The sequence below is a fragment of the Oryctolagus cuniculus genome, chromosome 4 (assembly GCF_051225735.1).
Source record: "Oryctolagus cuniculus isolate XC-2025 breed Fujian yellow rabbit chromosome 4, ASM5122573v1, whole genome shotgun sequence".
Taxonomy (NCBI): Eukaryota; Metazoa; Chordata; class Mammalia; order Lagomorpha; family Leporidae; genus Oryctolagus; species Oryctolagus cuniculus.
The window spans coordinates 60,758,250-60,771,213 of record NC_142870.1 but is presented as its reverse complement, the minus strand read 5'-3'; the positions used below and the strand labels follow the sequence as shown (position 1 = coordinate 60,771,213).

The 12,964-nt window shown below is 39.0% G+C and overlaps 1 protein-coding gene across 14 annotated transcripts in view; it reads left to right on the top strand.

The window, feature by feature from the left end:
• CBLB (Cbl proto-oncogene B) overlaps positions 1-12,964 on the top strand; it is a 234,226-nt gene that overhangs the window by 86,302 nt on the left and 134,960 nt on the right. Inside the window, exon 1 of one of the 14 annotated variants that reach the window (XM_051819105.3) lies at positions 7,750-8,099. The exons of the other annotated variants lie outside the window; for them this stretch is intronic. Coding sequence (XP_051675065.1) covers positions 8,059-8,099 — 41 coding nt within the window. The 5' untranslated portion in view covers positions 7,750-8,058. Of the gene's footprint in view, positions 1-7,749; positions 8,100-12,964 lie in introns of those variants that run through there. 14 annotated transcript variants of the gene reach the window in all.

Sequence of the window (12,964 nt, the reverse complement as noted above, 5' to 3'; positions counted from 1 at the left end):
GCTACCCATAGCAGATGGATTGCTTACATTTAGGAATCTCAAAGGCTAATTTGATTGATGGAGATTCTTGAGGGGAGAACTAATTTGCTCCTTTATCAGATTAGCATAGGGGAGCCATATGTACACTGAACTAGTGATGTGTGTGGTCATCTTCTATTTCCTGCAATAGGAGGAAGCAGAGATACAGCAGCCCTCGCTGTAACCTCTGGCAATATGTTAAACCACCAGAAGAATTTAATTTTTCTCCCAAGATGAAAATGTGGGGTTTATTTGGAGTGTGGTGATGAGGAGATTAGGTATCTAATGTTGATATTTACAAATGCAAAAAGTACAGACTGTCCTAGGACTGGCTGCTCAAGGATTAGGGCTGAGTCTTTATTGAGCAAGAGGGATGAAAAATAAAAGTCCCAGTAAGTCCCAGCCCTTGAGAGCTGATCTGAAGGAGAAGCTAAGTCGCTCTAAAACAATATTGCTCCAACCCAGTAGTGACTTCAGCAGCCTCCTAGCGTGCTGACAATGTCAAAGGAGGGACAGACAGATGCATGGAATGGGAAATCAGAGTGAAATCTCTTTCACAAACCTCTACATGGATGCTTTGATCTTGAGGTTGCTGTCCATGGAGATTTATATACCTGAAGGCAGAGCAGTGGAAAATACAGCATCTTTTGAGGTTCCTGCTAACCAAGACTTTTCAGCCTTTAAACATGTGTGTGAGTCACCTGAGGATCCTATTAAAGTGCTTGTTGTGATGTAGCAGTTCTGGGGTGGGGCCTGAGATTCTGCAATTTTTTTTTTTTAATGTTTATTTAGTTTATTTGAGAGGCAGAGATAGAGAGAGACAAAGAGACAGAGAGCTCCCATCTTTTTTCTTTTTTTCCTCCAAATGTGTATAACAGCTTGGGCCAGGACAAGGTAAGGCTTGGAACTGGGACCTGACCTGGTGTCTCCCATATGGGTGACATGGACCCAAGTACTTGAGTCATTGAGTACTTGAGTGCATTGGGTGCACATATGCAGGAAGCTGGAGTCCAGTGGAGCTGTATCTTGGACCCATGTCTAATAGGGGATGTGGGTGCCCTAAGGGGTGTCTTGACCCTTTGGGCAAGCACCTACCCAAAGATTGTATGTTTGTTTTTTTTTTCAGACCTATTGTCATGTTTAATCCCAGTGATCCCAGTGAGAGTCAAGTTGGGAATTGATAATTTCTTCTTTTTTTTTTTTAACAGAAGATCAGTTTAGTATACATTAAGTAAAGATTTCAACAGTTTGCACCCACACTGAAACACAAAGTGAAATATATTGTTTGAGTACTCGTTATAGCATTAAGTCTCAATGTACAGCACATTAAGGACAGAGATCCTACATGAGGAGTAAGTGCACCGTGACTCCTGTTGTTGACTTTATAAATTGACACTCCTGTTTATGGCATCAGTAATCTCCCTATGCACCAGTCATGAGTTTCCAAGGCTATGGAAGCCCCTTGAGTTCTCCGACTCCCAAAGATTGTATGTTTTTAACAATCTCTGAGGTGATATGTGTACTTCTGGTCTATGGGCTAAATTTTGAGTATCCTTGTTAGACATATAATCAAACAAATAGTATAGCTTATACTTTGGCATGCTTAGTTTTTCCATATTTATACTTCAATATAATTATTTTATTCACAATGAAGAAGGTAATATTTTATTATGTTCTGGATGTATATGTATAATATTCTTGTATTATAGGAGGAGGAGTGATAAATGTTTGATACAAATTAAATCCACCAAACTTAGTGGACATTCCTTTTGAAACCACACACTGGGGTGTTTATTTGATGCAGCAGGTAATCCACCCATGAAGACCCCCCACAACCCGTATCTGAATGAGTAAATTCAAGTCTCAGCTCCACTCTTGCTTCCAGCTACCTGCTCATGTGAACCTGGGAAGAAGTAGGTGATGGATCAAGCAGTTGGGTCCCTGCCACCCACATGATCTGGACTGGGTACCAAGTTCATGGCTTTGGCTGGATACAGCCCTGGCTATTGTGAGCAGTTAGGGAATAAACCAGTAGGTAGGAGCTCTCTCTGTGTATCTTTTTCTCTCTTTCTGCCTTGCAAATTAAAAAGAAAAAAAAAGAAAGAAAGAAAAAAAAAAAACAAATAAGTCTAGTGTGTGACACCTAGCAGACATCTATAAAACAGATTTTTTAAAAAAAGATTTATTTTATTTATTTGAAAGAGAGGTACAGACAGAGAGAGGTCTTCCATCCGCTGGTTCATTCCCCAGATGGCCACAAAGGCTGGAGCTGCACCAATCCAAAGCCAGGAGCCAGGAGCCTCTTCCGGGTCTCCCACGTTGGTGCAGGGGCCCAAGGACTTGGGCCATCTTCTGTTTCTATCCCAGGCCATAACAGAGAACTGGATCAGAAGAGGAGCAGCTGGGACTAAAACCTGCGCCATATGGGATGCCGGCGCTTCAGGTCAGGTCTTTAACCTGCTGCCCCACAGCGCCGGCCCCTATAAAACAGATTTTTATGACAGAATTTGACACAGGAAATATATGCTTGCATAAAACTTATTTTAAAAATGCAATACTTCATGTGAGTCCATTTTTTAAGGAGTATACTGCAGTGCATTCCACAGAATGAAGTGGAGTTTATTCTTGTGAGCCTCAAGAAGTCGCCTTCCCCAGGAAGTACCCACAGGGAATGTCAGCTGGTGGCGTGGTGTCTGATGGGATATTGATCATGTGTGTTTGGGTTGGTCATATTCAGCTCAGTATTCTCGTTTCAGTCATGAAGAAGAGACATATTTCTTTGCTACACTAAATATTTATGTGGTGAGTCAATTCTGGAAGTGAGGGAATTACTGTGGTATTTTGAAATGGAAACACATCTTTTCAGAAGTGCATCAGCAATGTGATCTTGGAGTCTGTTTCAAATGGTAATACACCAGAGGCTAAGAGTCTGCCAGTGCTGAACATCTGCTTCTTAAGACATAGGCTTCTCGTGCGTTCCTCTCTGTGCACCTCTCAGTTTGTTGAATCTATTCCTTCAAGGACTCAGGAAGAAATACTCTAAATTCATTTATTATCTTACCAGAGGGAAATCTTTTTTAACAACGCCTTTAAATTTGGATTAAAAAAATTTGAGTGTTCCTAATTGTTAGATTATTCTTGGTGATATACTGGATTGAAAATCAATTGCCACAAGAGTATAGACTCCTGGACACCAGGGACTCATCTTTTATTTCCATTACTTATCATAGTGACAGATCATAGCAAGTCCTCAAAAATTTACATTGAGTGAATAAACTTTATTAAAACTAACTGTATAAAAAAAAGACTAACTGTAGATATGAAAGTTTTTTGAGAACAGAATAGGCAGTTGTGTAAGTGACCTAAACTTTTAAACAAAGCAGCAGCCAGGTGGGCAGTCATCGTGGTGCAGCAGATTAAGCTGCTGCTTGGGACCCGTATCCCATAACAGAGTGCAAGTTCAAATCCTAGCTACTCAGCTTCTGATCCAGCCTTTGCTAATGTACCTTGGAGGCGGCAAATGATAGCCCACGTATTTGGGTTCCTGCCACCCATGTAAGAGATCCCAGTGGAATCCTTGACTCCCGGCTCTGGCCTAGCACAGCCTAGCTGTTGTGGACACTTGAGGAATGAATCAGAGGATGGAAGATTGCTCTCTCAGTCTCTCCCTTCTCTCTCTGTCATTTTGCTTTTCAAATTAAAAGGAAAAAAATTAAAAGTAGCAAGCTATGTTATGAGTAATCTAAGTGAAAAAATGAAAAATTAACGGGTGCTACTTTAGAGCCTGATCTTTGTGAGTTATTTGCATCCTTTTTTTCTTTTCTTTTAATATGTAATTGCTTAAGAAATACTTAAGCAGGAAATAATTAACAAAGAAAAGATTTTATAATTTTGTAGCTTATTCCCCTACCTTCATAAGTTTAACAGAAATTTCGAAAAGTTTTTTCTTTTTAAATATTTCTTTCGTTTTTGTAAGGTATAAATTTCATTAAGTTTTAAATGATAAGTATCTCCAGGAGAGAAATGATGATGGATTTCAGTGCTTCAAAGATAAATTGTGACAGGCCTTAGGTAAATAGGTATAGTGATGAAATATCTGTTGAAAAACTGTTTACCTGAATGCATTTACAGAGATAGACAGGAACAATGATCTGTTCGGTGTTGTAAGGATGGTTCAGGTACAGTTGAGAACCAAAATAATTATATTAGAAAAGTAAAAGTCAGTGTGTTTCTTTAGTGTTGATAAGTCAGGGATTATTAATAATGGTTGACTTTTAAACAGAGACCACCGTGAATAGAACTAGACAAGCCAGCATCCCAGATGATTTCTTACCTTAGACATGTCAAATCTAGTTATGTTAAAGTGTCTTCAGAAAGCATGTAATTTAAATGACAGTTCAATTAAATGACTCTACCTTAAAGTCTATAAGTATTCCACATCTTTGCTTTTATTTTACCTGTGTGCAACGTCAGGAAGTTCTTTAACTTTGACCAAACATTCAAGGCTTGAAAAATTAAATCTACTTTTTGTTAGTATAAATCAAGGGATTAGGTTAATAATATTTTCACAGTTTCATTCATTGTGTGGTTATCTAAGTATATTTTGGGTATTAATTGTAGTAAATTCCTTCTGATCCAAATCTGGGTGAGCTGCTTTCCATTTAGGATAGTGCAGATTATTTCTAAAACTTCACTTGCTTACTTTTTATAGTATCAGAGAAAAATGTATAATGCATAAAATTTTTTTCTGCTATAGAAACACTGCAATTTCTGATGTTGATAGGAATGAAATTTTTAATAATGTATTTGATATTTTTCCACAGATTATTTGCTTATTCATATCTTTTCAACTGCTAACATTGTGATTAAGATGATATAGTAGCCCACTTTATCTGTGGTTTCACTTTCTACTTTCAGTTATCTGTGGCCAACCATGGTCTGAAATCCTAAATGAGAAATTCCCAAAATAAACAACTCAAAAGTTTTAAATTGTGCACCATTTTGAGTAGCATGATGAAATCCTGAGCTGTCTTTCTTTTGGGATGTGAATCTTTCCTTTGTCTAGTTTATCCATGCTGTACACACTACCCCTGGTTAGTCACTTGTAGACATCTTAGTTATCAAATTGACTATCCCAGATCACAGTGTGTGTGTCCAAATAAACCCTATTTCACTTAATGATAGCCCCAAACCACAAGAGTAATCATGCTCGCAATTTGGATATGCCAAAAAGAAGGCATAAGTGTTTCTTTTAAACTAAAAGGTGAGGGGCTGGCACTGTGGCGCAGCAGGTTAACGCCCTGGCTTGAAGCGCCCAAATCCCATATGGGCGCCAGTTCGAGACCTGGCTGCTCCACTTCCAATCCAGCTCTCTGCTTTGGCCTGGGATAGAAGTGGAAGATGGCCCAGGTACTTGGGCCCCTGCACCCACGTGGGAGACCCAGAAGAAGCTCCTGGCTTCAGATCGGTGCAGCTCTGGCTGTTGCGGCTAGTTGGAGAGTGAACCATTGGATGAAAGACCTCTCTCTCTCTCTCTCTGTGTGACTCTGACTTTCAAGTAAATAAATAAATATTTAAAAAAAAAAACTAAAAGGTGAAAATATGCAACTTAATCAGAAAAAGAAAATCATAGTATAGATAAGAATTTGGTACTATCCCCAGTTTCAGGCATCTACTGGTGTCTTGAATTGTATCCCCTGTGGATAAGTGGAGACTACTGTAATAATGGTAAATTGGTAGCACTAATAGTAGTAATAGCAATTAACATTTACCAAATACTTACTGCATGTGAGTATCTTAAGCCAATTATCTACTGCTCTATAGCAAAGAACTCCCAAATAGAGTAGCTTGATTTGACAGCAGTTATTACGGTTTTGTGAATTGCTGATTGGATCATCCACTTCGTATGATATTGCATGAGATGCTAGTTAAATTGAAACTCACATGCCTAGTATTTTGAGCTCACTTGGGCCATTCTGTGTATTCCTTGGGCTCCCTCACAGCGTGGTAGCTAAATCCAGTAGTGCTTTCAAAGAGCAAAGGCAGAAACTACATCTTCTAAGGCTAGCCTCAAAATTTATACAACAACATTTGTATCACATTCTATTGACAGAAGGAAATCTCAGACTGTTCAGATAGAGCAGCAGGGGAAACAGGCTTCAGTTTACAATGGGCAGAGTGGCAAAAAAAATTTGGACATCTTTAATCCTGTACAAATCCTATGAGCTAAGTACTGTTAGAGATGAAAGAGGTTAAGTTAGTGCTCACAGTCATCCAGCTGTTAGTAGTTTAAGCTTGATTTTAGGTCCAGTGTTGACTCTAGAGCTAGAGCTTTTAGCCATTGTAATACTAGTGTAATATTAGTGGTACAGTCAGCTTAAGTATTTTGTCTTTGTACTCCAAAGCCAATATGTGATGATGGTTTTCATTCATGTGTAGGGGACTACTCCATTTGCATTCAGAATGAGACTGTAAAGGTACTCACTTATAATTGTTTTAACATTTATTTATTTGAAAGAGTGATAGAGATGGATCTTCCATCCTCTGGTTCACTCCCTAAATTGCTGTGCTGAAGCTGGGAGCCAGGGACTCCATTCAGGTGTCCCACTTGGGTGCAGGGACACAAGGAATTGGTCCAACTTCTGTGGCTTTTCAGGAACGTTAGCTAGGAGATGAATTGAAAGCAGAGAACTCTGGACTCAAACTGATACCCATATGGGATGTCAGCATTGCCGTCAGCAGCTTAGCCCAGTGTGCCACAAGTTAGGCTCCTGGATCATATCATTGAGCAGCCATCATTGGGTACAAATAGCAAGCTCTCCAAATTTAGCTATTTCTGAATCATTGAATGAAATTGAAAGGTGAAAGACTTAGATTTGATTTTTATCCTGTGTCTACCGTATATATTAGTGCATTTCCTCACCAAGATCAAATAAAATCAACGTTTGGAACCATAGGCTTCCCAGTGAACGTACTCTGGTCTGCTATGGTCTGCATTTTTCATATGGTTTCAGTATTCTAGTGTTTATTATTCATTAACATGAAACATAGAAATTTAATTGCCTTTTGTGTTATTTCTGCTGCTTTGTGGTTTTCTTTGTTGTTAGTTAACATTATTGGAGAGGTTTCTTTGATTCAAAAGAAAAAAAAAATGCCAGAGATGCCTATGATGATAAAGAACAAAATAAAAACCAAGCCTTTCCAATTTATGAATCAAAGTTTTTTTATACTTCTTGTAATTTCAGTTTTCTGTGATATATTTTTGGCTCCCTTACTTTACTTGAGAATGCAGTATAGCGCTGAGGCCTGTTGCAGAAAGTCTGTAATTTGAAATCATATTATAGTTCCATACTAGCTGCAAATTGTGAATTGGTGAATGCTGTTTTGCCTGTAGTATATGGAATTTTGGCATCTGAACTATCTACTCATCTCCTGCTGATCAAAATAAAAGTGGGGATATCCCCATAGAATGGTATGGGGCCTTAGAACTTGAGTACCACAAACCCTTCATCTCTCCAGAGGAAGCAGCTTTGGGCAAACACATCTTTCATAGCAAAGCTGTGTGTGGAACCTTAGGTACCCTAACATATGTTTTCCTCTACTGTATCCCTGTTTAAACTTTGCCAATTTAAGAAAGTCTTAGACCTTTTTCTCTCTTCCTGTTCCTCTTCTTTCTCTTCCTTTCCTTCTCTCTGTCTCCCTTTTGCCTTCTACTCCCTACTGCTCCTCCTGCTGTCATCCACCTCCACCCCCTTTCTTCATAAGCAAATGTTTGTTGATTTTTTTTTTTGTTAAGAATGACAGAAGATATTTATTTTGTGGTCCAGGGAAATCGCAGTGCTAAAAACTGGTAGATTTTTCAGTCATGTTGTTCTAGGATTGCTTTACCTTTCTATTTTTCATTTTGAAAGGAAAAAAAAAAACCTGCCCTGTATATTTCCACTGCTTTAAGAAGACAGCATTGCTCTTTGAGGCCATCAGAATCTAAATTAGTCCTCTTCTCTTGAACTTTCTCATGCATCTATATCATACATCTGGTGAATGGAAGAAAAACTGTGGTTAATTAAATCATCTGGTCATGTGTAGGTATACGTTTCATTTTTAATGTTGTATGGCAAAGAATACATGTGAAGTAGCATTTACCTGTGTCACTGTTGGGGCTTGCTTTCTTCTAAGAATAGTTTAATTTGAATTTTGTGGTTTTTAAGCTTATTTATTTGTTTGAGAAAGACAGCTCTGTCTGCTGATTTACTCCCCAAATGCCTGCAACAGCCAGGCCTGGGTCAGGGTGAAGCCAGGAGCACTATCTCACATGGATGGCAAGGAATCAGCTACTTGTCCTGTCTACTGCTGCATCTCAGGGTGCACATTAGCAAGAATATAGAATAGGGAGCAGAGCTGAGACTCAGAACCTAGGCACTAAGATACAGGATATGGGCATCACAAGTGGTATCGTTACCCCTGCACCAAACACCCATTCCTTTTTTTTTTTTAAATTTATTTATTTATTTATTTGAGAGGCTGTTACACACAGAGAGAAATGAGAGACAGTGAGAAAGGTCTTCCATCTGCCAGTTCACTCCCCGAATTGCCACAGTGGCTGGAGCTTTGCCAATCCAAAGCCAGGAGCCAGGAGCTTCCTGCAGGTCTCCTACATGGGTGCAGGGGTCCAAGGACTTGGGTCATCCTCTGCCACTTTCCCAGGTCATAGAGCAGAGAGCTGGATTGGAAGTTGAGCGGCCGGGACTCGAACGGTGCCCATATGAGATGCCAGCACTGCAGGCGGCAACTTAACCCGCTACGCCACAGTGCCAGCCCCTTGAATTAAGTTTTTAAGGAGACTGTTAAAAAAGTAGAAGATAAAGTCACCAGCTAGATTTAAGGATCCAGATTCCTCATTCTTTTTGAGCAGTGCTTAGACTGTGGAATTCAGTTTTTGACCTTTGTGTTCTCTACTTTTTATGTGAACTATGCGAAATTACAATTCAGAAGCTTCCTTTTGGGGAAGAGGCATTGGAAGAATACTAGTGTACCACTTTTGAACGTACCACAAGTGAAAGACTAAATACAGTACAACTAAGAAATTGGAGATCCGCCATGTAAGGGGATTGGGTGCAGGCAGCAGAGATGCTGTTTTGAACTGAAAGCTAAAGTAGCATGGTTGCCCTTGGGGCTCTTCAGAGGATGGGGACATTGCAGTGGGCATGGGCTCTGTTCACTCTGCTGCAGGTGTACTTCAGGCTTGCCTGAGAAAATCAGTGTCTAATGGCTCTTCAGTGACATTTTTGTTTCTTGTTGAAAATAAGACAATTTTAAAAACCGAAAACAAAAAGATTTTTTTAAAAAAGATTTACTCATTTATTTGAAAGACAGTTATGGTGCAAGGTATTTTTCCATCTAGTTGTTGCTTCCCCAAGTGGATTTAATGGTCAGGATTGGGCCAGGCTAAAGCCAGGAGCGTGGAACCTGATCAGGATGTCCCACATTGGTGGAGGCTCACAAATACTTAGGTCATCTTCTGCTGTTTTCCCAGGCAGATTAGCAGGGAGCTGGATTAGAAGTGGTGCAGCTGGTACGTGAACTGACACTCATAAGGGATGCTGGTATTGCAGTTGGCAATTTAACCCTCTGTGCCAAAATGCCGGCCCTCAAAAAGAATTTACAATATTTTTACCACCTAGAGGTTACAGCTCTCATTGTTTTCTTGTAGTTTTTTTTTTTCTGTTTATACATTATCAATAATGTGCCTTTTAATAGAACTGAGATGATAGGAGTGTGTTATTTATTATTCTGATTTTTTAAAAAATTTTATTTATTAATTTTTTTTATTTGAAAGTCAGAGTTAACACGGAGAGAAGAGAGGCAGAGAGATAGAGAGAGAGGTCTTCCATCCAATGGTTCACTCCCCAATTGGCCGTGATGACCGGAGCTGCACTAATCCGAAGCCAAGAGCCTCTTCTGGGTCTCCCACGTGGGTGCAGGGGCCCAAGGACTTGGGCCATCTTGCCCTGCTCTTCCAGGCCACAGCAGAGAGCTGGATGGGAAGTGGAGTAGCTAGGTGTCGATGCCCATATGGGATGCTGGCGCTTCAGGCCAGGGCGTTAACCCACTGCGCCACAGTGCCGGCCCCTATTTATTTATTTTTAGAGGCTGGAGTGCAGGAACCCACGCACTTGGGGCGGGCATCCTCCCCTGCTTTCCCAGACCACAAACAGAGAGCTAGATCAGAAGAGGAGCACCAGGACATGAACCAGCACCCACATGGGATGCTGATGCTGCAGGCAGAGGCCCAGCCTACTATGCCACAGCACGGGCCCCTATTATTCCAATTTTTTACAATGAACACTTTCATTTTGTCCACCTCTGCCACTCATACATGCACAAAATCTTAAATATCAATAGCAGATTATAGTTAAAGTGAAAGGAATTACTTGGCAAATTTTCACTTGCTTTTATTTTTATATCTGCACTGGCTCTTTGAATGAAAGCAGTTTTAATAACCTCAGGGGAAGAGACAGAATAAATCTCATGATTTTCATTTTCTCCTGTCATCATTGCACAGCGTGAGCATCAGATGAGCGCTCTCTTTCCTCCTCCTGTGACTTGTCTGTCATTTACTCGCTCTGCTCCAAGAGAGGATGGAAGTGAGTCAAAGGTGTTAGTAAGCAGATTTCCAGAGCCGCAAGGAGGAAGGAACTCTCAGGGAACACTTAGTGGATGGGAAGCTATGTGTTGCTTCCTCAGAAAGCATGACAGATGTGTCCCATTTACTTGAGTTCCTGGAAAGTACACACGAGGGGTACAACATTAGTTTCTTTTGTCTTGCTGGTATTTCTATTTTTCCATTCATGAGGAAAGAAAAAAAAATAATAATGGAGAGAGAAAAATGGCAGAGCTCACGGCGTGAAGATAGGTTTCCAGTTTAAACTCCAGTTTTAAAATTTTCTGTTATTTTTGGTAAAAACTCCATGATTTGGGAATTTGATGTCTTAATAGACAGCACTTACATAAACTATATACTCCTTTTTTATCTGATCACTGGCATTATTTGCTTTTGTGGTCTTTGAGTTTTTTTTCAATTTTTCAATTTATATAAGCAGAACAGATTTAGGTATTTATGTATTTCATATGTACAAATTTAAGCTCATAATGAAATTAACCTACATTCATAGGATATCTCCTATGCATAGCAAGCTGTTACGGGTATTTCAGTTTTTCTCCTCTATCACAGTCTTATGCTCCGACAGCAGTGAAATGCTATCTGTATATGAAATAACCATGATGCCCTTCGGAGAAACCTTTATGTTGTGTCAGGTCAGGTGACATGACACTTGATAGCTTGATAAGTCACACATGGGACGAAGTAGGGAAAAGGCACCACTGGAGAATTTTGAAGCAAAACTGGTACATCTGAGAGTCTAAGAAGCTGAGACAGTGATTTGAGTCAGACAAGGAGGAAGGGGAAGGCCTAATCCAATGTGTGGATCAGGAAAAAGAGGAGAACTTTCAAATCGCAGGGCAAGAACATGGAGAAATGGAGTGAGAAACAGTAGAAAACTATCTTGTTCCCACAGATGGTAGTCATTCTTGAAGATATTATTGCTAGAAGAATTTTGAACTGTATTCTATTGAGTAAAAGCAAAACAAAAGCCATCCTTGACACAAGAGTGATAAAAATAAAAATGAAAGTGACAGAACAGGGAAATATAAAACAAAAAGAAAATTAAGAATTTTCTTTCTGTGAGGTAAGAGTTGGAAAAACCTGAACAATTTTCATTTTTCGATTTCTATGTTTAAAATTAAGAAAGAACATCAGAAATATCAAGTTGCTACTTCACTATAATTTTTTTTAATTGGTAGACTACTAGGAGTTGCAAGTAACAAGTGAATTTGGATTAAAAAAAAAGTTGTTGCTGACTAGGTTTCAAGGCAAGTTTTTGTTGTTGTTGTTGTTGTTGTTGCAGAGACTAATTGTGTGTCATATTATACCAGGTCAGAAAAGCATAGTTTGAATTTCTAATGTTTCCTTCTTCTGGCAAAGAAAACAGTTCTGTGTTCTGTGTTGTTTCCAAATGAATCTCAAGCCATCCTGACTTTCTACTTTATAGAATTTTTTATTGCCTTTTATCTTAAAGGAATGAAGGATTGAGATTTTTCTCTTTTTCCCCTCCCTTTCCTAAATTAATAGACTTGTCTACATTTTTAAGATTTATTTTACAAAAGGATAACTTATTATACATTAGTTTTAATCAAAAGAAGGGCAATACTAAAGACGAAAGGGTTTTCTTTATTGAAGTAGATGTAATGCTTTTACAGCAGATGAAAGGAGAGTGATCGTATCATACTGTACTAGGTTTTCATAATAAATTTTCCAGATAAAAAAATTTGTTGAAATCATCAAAGAGATGCTGTTAATCCTACTTTGGCATTGCTACAAAGTTAAAATAACTAACAAAAAAAAAAGTCATTTGGGAAGCTTTTTGGAATATACGTAGATGTTATTTATTTTAGTCCTTGTCTCCATGCTAAGCACTGTTAAAATCCCAGAACGTTTCAGTCCGTGTGAGTGCCACCATGTGTGCCTGGAGCTAATTCCTGACTGATTCGTCTTCCTTCTGCTGAAGTACCCCTTTGCAGGGCCACATTCTGGTCAGAACTGGATCACCCCAGAAACCATCCTCTCATTGATTGCCACCTCTGTTTTGGTTCTATCACAGATTTATTTCCATTACATTGTTCTTTACCTTTGGAGATCTGTAAACCCCTCAAGTTCATGGAAAAAGATTAGGTATGCTAACTATTCATAAGATTAAACAGAAGTGGTTGGTAGATTACAAATAATAAACGACTTATTTATCATACTTTTAAAAATTGTACATGTTAAACTCTTACCTATAAAACTTATTTTCTCCTTAAAACAACTTAAGGAGACAAACATTTATTTAAA